Consider the following 10,817-nt stretch of genomic DNA (forward strand, 5'->3'; position numbering starts at 1 on the left):
AATTGCATCTTTGATTTTGCCTCATTATTCTAGCCTGTCAGCACCTTTGGGGCTTCTTGTCATGCAACATATTAAGTATTCCTTCCAGGCATGTGTAATTAACACATGCATGCATTGATGTTTTTCTAGAGGTAATTGATAAAAACTTTAAACAGCATAGGGGAGAGGAGAGATCCCTGAGGTACTTTATTAGAGACTTAAATCCAAATAGATCAACCTGTTAATGACATTCCTTAAGTATTGGAAGGTGGTGCTCCTGTTTACTCAGGCAAAAAAAACCCATGAGTTTTTTCAACCAAGCCTTGTGTGGTACAATCTCTAGAGGCTTTACCATCCTGATCTCTGTCTAATTACTAGCCTGCCATTTATCCCTTAGAAGTGTTCTGCTTTGTCAGTAGTTAACAACAACAAAAAAAAGATGTGGTACATTCTGATGTAAAAGTAATTGGTTGTTAATGGTGGCGTAGGTATTTTGTTTGTGAATTATTTCTCAAAATTATCTGGTGGATGTATTTTCCAGAGCACAAATCAATTTATCTTACCCTGGAAATGGCCCTGAAACATTTGGATTGGTTTCCAGCATTTTGGAGGAGCCAAATAACCCAGAGCCTGTTACAGACTGGTAAGTTTATGAAGAAGGTCCTGTTACATATTATAGAGAGATGTTCTGTTTGTTCTTTAAACATATTGACTGCCTCTAGAACTTTACTGAGAGCCATGTTCTGGGAGAGGGATTGGAAGCATGTGGACTTTGATAACTTTTTACAGATAATTGTAATATTTTAGTTGTAGAATGCATTGAATGATGGTTGTTATTATTATTAATTGTGGTCTTTGTTATAGGAATTCTTTGTCCAGACTTCTTCCTCCCATGTGGACACCTAATTTTGGTAGTGATGGTGATTGTTCAGGATATTCTCTCAAGAATTCTGTTGAAGATTTTTCAAACTTCATTGAAACACAGAATTTCGGTCAAGGACACTTTCAGACATCACCTGATATAGAGAACTTACAAAGTACATTTGATGACCTTACATTGGTAGAGTCTTGGCTTTCTCCTTCAGACCATTCTGATCAGCTACCTGATAATATTTTCAAAAGTACTCACCCGGATAATTCGACTTTTAAAACCAATGCTCTTATTCAACCAGGAGGATTCACTTTGCAGAATGAAGAATTCAATCAAAGGGAGACTAATTATGAGAACATGAAATTAAATAATGATTATGAAAAGAACTGTTCTCATCTTAACTCTTATTTTCAAAGTAGCCATGAAGATAGTGCTAGTATTCAGAAGGAATCTTGGAAACCTGAACAAGCAAACGAGAACATAATGAAAATTAATATCCAGGAAGAAATGAAGTGCTCCAATGATTTGGGCAGTGCAGCTGCTGATCCATATATATATCATGAAAGCCATTTGCTTCCTAAAATAAATGAAGGTATGATACCTTCTCAGCAAATACAATTGTCTATTCCACCTCCCCTATGCTTTGTCAACCAACCATTGCCTGAAGAAAATTTGTCAGCAATAATCGACAGGAAGTCCCAGGAAACCAGCTCACCAAATGATCCCAGTAACTTCAACATTATGGGCAACTTTGAAGATAATGGACGCCAATTTCCCATAAATTCGGAAGGAATTCCCTCGAAACCCCTTGACTACAATTTGTCTCTAAATGCTGCTTTACCAAATGGAAACTGTCAGTCATTCTTCAGGGAGCATACTTGGGTGCATGGTAATGTGTTCAGTCCAGTTCCTGTGAATTCTGCATTTGTGAAGCCAATGGGCTGTCAGCCCTCTTCTGGAGTTCCAGTCTTTTCTGGCGGCACTCCCATGCATCAGTCTGTGATTTCTCCTTCATGTTACCTGCAGACACCACCAGAACCCTTTTTCAGGAAGGAAGGGAGGTTACACATACCAAATGGCATTCATAATGGCCTGGGATTTCCCAATTCTGGCACTAAAAATCAGAAACCAAATACACAAATGGGATGTTTTCCCCACGACCCATCGGCCACTAAGGATCATCGTTATTGCAAAGTTCCTGCCCATTTGTCATCCAGCTGCCTGTTGCAGCAGAATGCTGCTAGTGAACACTCTGATAGATATAGAGGCCGAAAAAAACAGAATCTAGATGACAGAAAAGCGAGGAGAAATTTGATTCCCCAGCCTAGTCACACCGGTCAGAACCATCAGCAGTTTACTATTTTCCAAAAGAAACAAGAAAAGAGTGGTGTTAACATGTCAGATTTCATCAATCCATCCTTCCTTCCTGTTTTGCCTTTAGTGTCAGAGCTTAAACAAAATCCTAATTTTACCCCATTTAACCCTTCTCCCTTTATGTCAACAGCTAACTTAACTTTCCCACCATCAACATTTCCCTTTTCAGAGCTTGTTGACATTTTCCACTATGGTGACTTTAACAATTTGAATCCCTTTGTTAGTGATTTCTTTTGTAGGGAAGTAACTCCACCATATTTTGCCTTTCCACAACCTTTTAACAAATACCGGCCTCCAAGAAATCGTAGGGGACCTGCTTATGAACTTCATACCCAACTGGAGGAGTGCTATGAGCAGTGGAGAGCTCTAGAAAAAGAACGGAAAAAGGTAATAGATATGAGTTCAGTCTGGTTATATACAAATTGGAACATTTCACATCATGGTTCTATCCAGCTTCACAGCTGGTGTGGAGGAAAAAAAATCAAATAGAGGATGCCAAATAGAATTTCCCAGTATCAAGCTATATTAGCTAAATGTGTGTGTGTGTGTGTGTGTGTGTGTGTGTGTGTGTGTGTGAGAGAGAGAGAGAGAGAGAATGAATGAGAATATGTGTGTATCTGGCACACTCTTTGAATTTTTCCATTTCCATGACACTCATGTATTGTGATTGATACTGGGCAAATCTTATCATTTATAGCTATATGTGATTAAAAATATATAGACATATAGATGTGATTATATGTATATGTGTATCTATATGTATATAGACATACATACTCATATCTCTGTCTCTATGTTATATGGGTTTTTTTTTTGCTCTCCAAATCTCACGCTTCATATATATTTACATTTCCTTAGACTGAGGCAGATCTTGCAAGAAGCTTTCCAGGAAAGAGGGTCTCTAGTTCAAATAACACTCCTGTGTCCCGACTCCCTGCCAATCCTTCCCGAGTTGATCGATTAATTGTGGATCAGTTAAAGGAACAAGCCAGAGTGAGTACATGTATTCATATTGATCAAGTATGTTTGGAGTAGTAGTTATGTATGTCGAGTTTAAAATATGTGTGGTTTACAACCAACTAAATGTATAGATGTTTCTTTTAAGGTTTTGACCTTACTAAGAAAGATGGAAAAGCTTCGTGGTAGCCCTGTCCATGAAAATATATCCTTTACTCTGGAACATCATTTAGAAACCATTCATGCTACGCAAGCCAAGCGTAAAGATGAACTTACTAATGCTGCTAATTTACCCCAACAAGGAATTCGTTATAACAATGAAAAAGGCAAGTATTCCTTAAGTGTATGTGTGTGTATGTGTGTATATATATATTTTTGTTTGTTTTGTTTTGTTTTGTTTTTGTTTTTGTTTTTGTTTTTGTTTTTGTTTTTAGTGAGGCAATTTAAGTGACTTGCCCAGGGTCACACAGCTAGTAAGTGTTAAGTGTCTGAGGCCGGATTTGAACTCAGGTACTCCTGACTCCAGGGCCGGTGCTTTATCCACTGCGCCATCTAGCTGCCCCCGAGTATATATATTTTAAATCATAAAAGTATTTTATTATTTTCTAGCTACATGTAGAGATAGTTTTCAACATTTGTTTTTATAAGATTTCTAGTTCCAAATTTTTCTCCCTCCCTCCTTCCTCCCCCTTCCCCAAGACAGCAAGCAATCGGATATAGGTTATATATGTACAGTTTAAGTGTATATTTTTAATCTCTTGGGAGAGTGAACTGGACCTGGAGTTTTGTCAATTTAGGGAGCTCCTGGTAATGATCTTGCTCTCCCAGTACAGATCTACATTTTATAGTTTTAGAGAATTACCTGGGGCACTTAAAAAAAACAAACAAAAAACTAAACATTTTTATTTAAAGTTTTGAGTTCCAAATTTTATCCATCTCTCTCTCCTTTCCCCTTTCTGTAAGGCAGTAAGCAATCAGATATAGGTTTTACATGTGCAGTTTTGTAAAACATTACCATATTAGTCATTTTGTATTAAAAAACGTGAATGAAAGAAAGTGAAAAATAGCATGCTTTAGTCTGTGTTCAGTCAATATCAGTTCTTTCTTTGGAGGTGGATAGTATGCTTCATCGTTAGTCCTTTGGGATTGTGTTGGATCATTGTATTGCTTAGAATCAAACAATATTGCTGTCTCTTCACCATACATCATTTCATACATATTTTTCCAGGCCTTTCTGAAGTCATCCTGCTTGTCATTTCTTATAGCCTAATAATATTCCATCACCATCATATACCACAGTTTGTTTAGCATTTCCCAATTGATAGACATTCCTTTGATTTCCAATTCTTAGCCACCACAAAAAGAGCTGCTATAAATATTTTTGTACAAATAAGGTTTTTTCTCTTCTGGGGGATGTCTTTGGGATGTAAACCTAGCAGTGGTATTGCTAAATCAAAGGATATGCACAGTTCTATAGCCCTTTGGGCATAGTTCCAAATTGCTCTCCAGGATGGTTGGATCTTTAAACAACTCCACCAACAGTGGATTAGCATCCCAGTTTTCCCACATTCTCCCCAGTATCCAGTATTTTCCTTTTCTGTTATATTTGCTACTCTGATAGGTGTGAGGTGATGCCTCAGAGTTATTTTAATTTGCATTTTTCTGCTCAGTAGTGATCTAGAGCATTTTTTCATATGATTATAGATATCTTTGATTTCTTTGTCTGAAAACTGTCTGTTCATATCATTTGACCATTTATTAATTGGGGAGTGACTTATATTTTTATAAATTTGACTCACTTCTCTGTATATTTGAGAAATACGACCTTTATCAGAGATACTTGTTTCAAAAAATCTGGGGCACTTTTGAATGAACAAAGCTGATTTGATGACTTCTACATAATTGTTTTTAAAAATCCCATACCTAGGCTTTGCTTTCTTAACAAGTGGCCCATTATTGAAAAGTAGCAGTAAAATCCAGAATGGGGAAACTTAGAGAAAACTACTTAAGACAGGGGTATAAAAGCAAACAAGGTGTATCTGACACTACCTTGTTGAAGTAAATATTTGTCATTTTTTTATTCCCCTTGGAGCCACTCCCAGGAGTGAGCACACTTTTACACTTCACTCTTAACTTGAAACTATTCTCTTTCCCAAAGCCCCATTTCTGAGTTACCAGGGAGGATAATGGCCATTTCTCAAGCTCCTGATATCCAAAATTGAACTCAGACTTTTCTCTCCAAACCTTCCTTCCTTCCAAACTTCCCTGTCACTCCTGGTCCCCCAGCCTCACAACCTAGGTGGCATCTTTGACACCTCTCTCTTTCTCTTTCTCTCTCTCATGCACACATGCACACATGCTGTCCAATATGTTGTCAAGTCCTGTTGATCTTGCCTTTGTTCCTTCTCTCATCTGTGCCCCTCTTCTTTCCTTTAACACCGCTACCCCGGGGCCATCTCCAGTTGTCCTAATAATATACCTTGCCACTGGACCCAGATGGCTCTGGAGGAGAAGAGAAAGTGAGGTTGGTGACTTTGCACAGCCCTTCCTCACTTAAATCTAATTCATTGCAAGTCTTGACATCTGTCATGGTCCTCTCTGAGAACGAAGGACAAACAACATTCTCAAATTCATTCTGTCTCTATCTTTTTTGTAGGAAGTTGTTTGCTTATTGTCTCTTCCCTTAGACTTCACGCTCCTTGAGGGCAGGGACCATCCCCAGTGCCTAGCACAGGCCTGGGCACACAGTAGGCACTTAATAAATACTCATTGACTCAGTTCTTGGAGATTACATGTTCCCTAGTGCTCTTCTGCTTGACTCCTGTCTGTGTATCTATTCCCTACAATGTAGTATGTCCTACTTTTTTTTTTTTGGCAGAGGTCAACAACAATTGTTTATTAAGTAATTAAGATCTTCCAGACACTTGCTAAGCTCTAGGGATACAAAACAAAACAAAACAAAACAACAAAAAGACAAAATAAATCAGCTCCTACGCCCAAGGAGTCTACTTTCTTTCTTTCTTTCTTTCTTTCTTTCTTTCTTTCTTTCTTTCTTTCTTTCTTTCTTTCTTTCTTTCTTTCTTTCTTTCTTTCTTTCTTTCTTTCTTTCTATTTATCTATCTCTATTTTATTATTATTATTTTTTTTTGCAGGGCAGAGGGGGTTAAGTGACTTGCCCAGGGTCACACAGCTATTAAGTGTCAAGTGTCTGAGGTCGGATTTGAACTCAGGTACTCCTGAATCCAGGGCTGGTGCTTTATCCACCGAACCATCTAGCTGCCCCCAAGTCTACATTCTAACGAAGAAGAAATTATCTCTTTCTCTCTAGCTAGCTCTCTTTCTCGATTTCTCCCTCCATACACACACACCCATACACACATGTATAAACAGATACATCTAAGGTATGTCCTACTTTCTACCCAGGCTTTACAACATGGTAAAAAAAATAATGAGAAAGTACTGATTTGTATTATTGCTTTGAGCATTGTATAGCTTACCTCTGGGCACATTGTTCTGATCAGCAACATCTTCTCTTTTGTTACAGATGTCTTGGCTCTGGCATTGGTCATTAAAGAGCTTGCCCTAGCAACACGGAAGACACGGACTGCTTTATGGTGTGCATTGCAGATGACTCTGCCCAAAACTTGCTTCAGGTCGCCTGTGAAACTGGAAGAGATTGAAAGGGTGTTACAAGAACTGTGTCCCCAAAATGCCGGTGCCCAGGAGAAAATCATTATGAAACATGAAGATCATGGAATAGAAAAGGGAAGTGGAGAGCACAAAGTAGATTCTTGAGTCATTGCTTAAAAATCCTCGGGGCAAAAGCACTTTTCCAATTATAAGAATTTCCAGGTTCTCAAAAAAAATGTTTTTTTTAAATAACCGATGGTTGCAAATTGGTTATTGTGATGTCAGAATGCATGTTTCTAAAGAGGGAGGTGGCATTTCTTATAATATTGCAATGTATTCTCTGTGAAATATCGGATCACTTAGGAAGATGGAGGTAGCTGAATGTTTCTTTGCTTCTTTCCAATCTGAAATTAACTGGAGAAAGGATAACTAACCTTTGTGACTGATAAATGATGGCAAAGCACCTGGAGAGTCAGTTTTCCCCAGGAAGTCTGCAAAGCATACATTGAAGTTTGTAAAAGGTTCTAAAAATCATTTGGGTGCCAGAGTAATTTGGGTTTTTAAAGACATTTTTGTCTAACTGTACCAGAGCAGGAAATGGAAAATCTTTCACATTTTTTCCAAATTGGTTAATTATTTAAGCTATAGTGACTTAATTTGAGAAAACATTTCATGTGATCATGTGGTCAATTCAGGATTTTTAGCTGGTATAATGATCATAGCTGAATTCCTATTTTACTAGTCCCTAAGGAAACAAAGGGACTGAGAGGTTTTTGTAACTTAAGTAGCTTGTTAAAGTTACCATTAACAGGTGAATTAAAGTACACTCAGGATTTGAAATCACATTTACTAATTCTGTATGATGGATTTTAAAGTAATCGTTTAACTTAGTATGCACTTAATCAGAAGTATGGCTATATGTATTAGTTTTTGGTACTATAATTTCATAAACATTCCATATTTATTTAATGTTTATTTAATATTTTATTTTAATAATATGACAGTGGTTTGTCCTCCCCCTTTTTTGGTTAAATTTTCCTAATCAGATTTAATGATTTACTCAGGAAATGAATTGTTATATGCCTCTATATAATGTTGCTACACACACACACACACACACACACACACACACACACACACACACAGGGGTATGTGTGTGTGTGTATATGTGTGGTGTCCACAAAGTCTTAGTGTAGTTTAGAACCTTAGTACGCTTACAACTGCATTAAGACTTTAAGGACACCTGCATATGTATAAACACATATGTAAAGTAAATGGGTTTTTGGGTGGGAAGAGATGGTTGCAAAATATTTACACAAAGCTAACTCTATACTAGGTTACCAAAGTTGTTTAACTGAATTGTTTTAGCATGAAAAGTTATATACTCTTAACTAATTCCCATACTGTGGCTTAGACAATCAAATTGTTATGTGTTAATTTGAATATGCACGATGAAAAATTAGAAAGAAGTCTTGTCTACTTAGACTCTTTAGGACTATTTTAATACTTTAATAATCATGTCTTAACGTTTTGTTTTCAAAATGCATTAATAACCAAGTCATCTTCATAGTGATTAGAACATTGGGGAGATTTGATGGTAGACCCTGCAGTTCTTTTTTTTTTTTTTTTGTAGGGCAATGAGGGTTAAGTGACTTGCCCAGGTTCACACAACTAGTAAGTGTTGTGTCTGAGGCCAGATTTGAACTCAGGTACTCCTGAATCCAGGGCCAGTGCTCTATCCACTGCAACACCTAGCTGCCCCCCTGCAGTTCTTTTTTAAAGTTTGAAAAGGAATTATATTAACATATGGAAAAATTTAATAATCACTGTAAGTAAAAGTTCTTCATAGATCTTCATAAATTGGATACTTTATAGATTAAGGCAATATTTTTTCTATGTGCTTTGACAAACAGTATAGTTTTGGATTTGTGAATGCTTCCAAACCAGATGCTGTGTATTTAATAGCAGTGCCATGGCTAATAGTGATCAGTCTTGCAGAATAGTTATTTGTGGAGTAGGAGAATGTAAAATTTGTTATGACTTAGAATACATTTACAAAACGGTCCTAAGTAGTTTTTCAGTCTTGGTCCAAATTTTTAAAAAATGATGTTGAAGAGAAGTATTCTGATGTCATCTTTATCAGTTTCTGTGTGAGTGTATGTGTGCGCAGCTTATTTGCACTATTTAAATCATTTCAGAAGGTGACTCATCAGACAAATGAACTAGTAAGCATTCAGTGTTTACATTTTACTTTAAGATGCAATATCAGTCTTGAGTACATAGCTAAGAAATCAAAAATTGAAAGCAGTGATGTTCATTTCTTTCCTAAATGCCGTTTATAGGATAATCATAGTCAAAGGAGACATTTTGTGGTAGTGAATGTATGAGCAAATTAAGACAGTTATATTTGTGATAATTGTTGAAGGGATGTGCTCTTCTTAATGTCTTTATAATATAGTTAATGTGCCTTTTGTAGTCTAATTTTTTAAATAAATAAGTGCATTCGTGCGCTTCCTTTCTATTGCTATTTAAAAGTACATTTAAAGAAATTATAGTATATTTGCTTTGAATTATAACAATGAGCAGACTGGAGTTTTACCTTCCTTGGACATGGTTGAGAGCTCTTTAACCAAGAGGGGAGACCCATAGACACAATTTCAGTCAGCTCTTGCTTCTTGCCTCTGTGCAGCAAGGTGTTGATTATGCATGGTTAATGGATATTAACATTTAACATTTTGAAGTTATAATGTACTTAAGATTCTTTAGAGTTAGTGACTGATCTTTGATATGCAATGACCCATGTTTGGGGTGCTGGTAACTAACTGCAGTGTGGTCTTTAGAACTCATTAGTATTCAATTAGCAATAAACCCAGCATAGAATACAGTTTACTCTCTGTGTTTGTATATTAGGTAGCAGTATGGACAAAGAGAAGAAGGAGCTATATTCTCTTAGTGGTTTTTATTTTTAAGAGTAGATTAAACTGGGGGCAGCTAAGTGGCGCAGTGAATAAAGCACCGGCCCTGGATTCAGGAGGACCTGAGTTCAAATCCAGCCTCAGACACTTGACACTAGCTGTGTGACCCTAGGCGAGTCATTTAACCCCAATTGCCTCACCAAAAAAAAAAAAAAAAAAAGTAGATTAAACTGAAGCTCAGCATGTTCTGAATTTCTATTCAAATGCAAAGGTTTACAAGAAAGAATTTCCTGGGAATAGCTTCCCTACACTCAATATTCCTCTTGCACTTTGGAGATTGCCATTTACATATAACAGAAGTTGCCAGAAAGTTATTTCAGTTACCTTCCTTAAAAACAAAGATTCCTGGTGTTTGGATTTTGCAAACTAAGCTTGGATTTTCTTAGGCATTTTTATAAGTTAGAAATGAAATAAATATTCAAGATATTCTTACAGTGACTGATCAATTTAAAGATGGAACCTCTTTGGAACAAAAGCAATGGGAAATCTGTCATAAAGCCAGTCTAGCAATAATACCAGGAAATGCCTGGCCATTTGCTTCAGGTTTATTCTAATACTGAGGCCTGTGGTTTCATTAGGAGTACTTGGGGACTTCCTCCAGAAATACTTTTCATCATTTGTTCTTGCCTTAGGAGATGGTTTCATTAATTGCTCTGGCCAAGAAATTCATACCCCGCTGATCCACATTAAGATGAGGAGACCCTGCATGTAGCCAGCCTGGCCCCTCCTCCTGCCCCCATGCTTATGAACACCTACCAGAGCTGCTATTGTGCCAGGTGGTGCCACCCCAAAGAAGCCAGGGTCCCCTCTGCTTCCTGAGGAGGCCCTGGAGCACAGGAAACACACTGATGAAGGTGAGATACCTCAGTAGGAATGAGACTTGTAAAGGCTTCCCATGAAGCAGAATATCTACTTTGGAGAAATTCCTGTAATGCAAGAAACTGGATTCACAGTCACGGATACATCTGTAATTAAGTAGTAACAGTATGTATCTGTCTCCGGGTGTGAAATCCTTGGCTTCCAGCCTCATG

At 37.3% G+C, this 10,817-nt stretch overlaps 1 protein-coding gene across 1 annotated transcript in view; it reads left to right on the forward strand.

Annotated features, from left to right (window-relative positions):
• LOC122736152 (meiosis-specific coiled-coil domain-containing protein MEIOC-like) overlaps positions 1-8,488 on the forward strand; it is a 33,277-nt gene extending 24,789 nt beyond the window's left edge. Inside the window, exons 4-8 of the mRNA XM_043978204.1 lie at positions 521-622; positions 844-2,611; positions 3,083-3,217; positions 3,330-3,507; positions 6,726-8,488. Coding sequence (XP_043834139.1) covers positions 521-622; positions 844-2,611; positions 3,083-3,217; positions 3,330-3,507; positions 6,726-6,976 — 2,434 coding nt within the window. The 3' untranslated portion in view covers positions 6,977-8,488. The remainder of the gene's footprint in view (positions 1-520; positions 623-843; positions 2,612-3,082; positions 3,218-3,329; positions 3,508-6,725) is intronic.
• Positions 8,489-10,817: the final 2,329 nt, after the last annotated feature.

The sequence above is a fragment of the Dromiciops gliroides genome, chromosome 1 (assembly GCF_019393635.1).
Source record: "Dromiciops gliroides isolate mDroGli1 chromosome 1, mDroGli1.pri, whole genome shotgun sequence".
NCBI classification, from domain to species: Eukaryota; Metazoa; Chordata; class Mammalia; order Microbiotheria; family Microbiotheriidae; genus Dromiciops; species Dromiciops gliroides.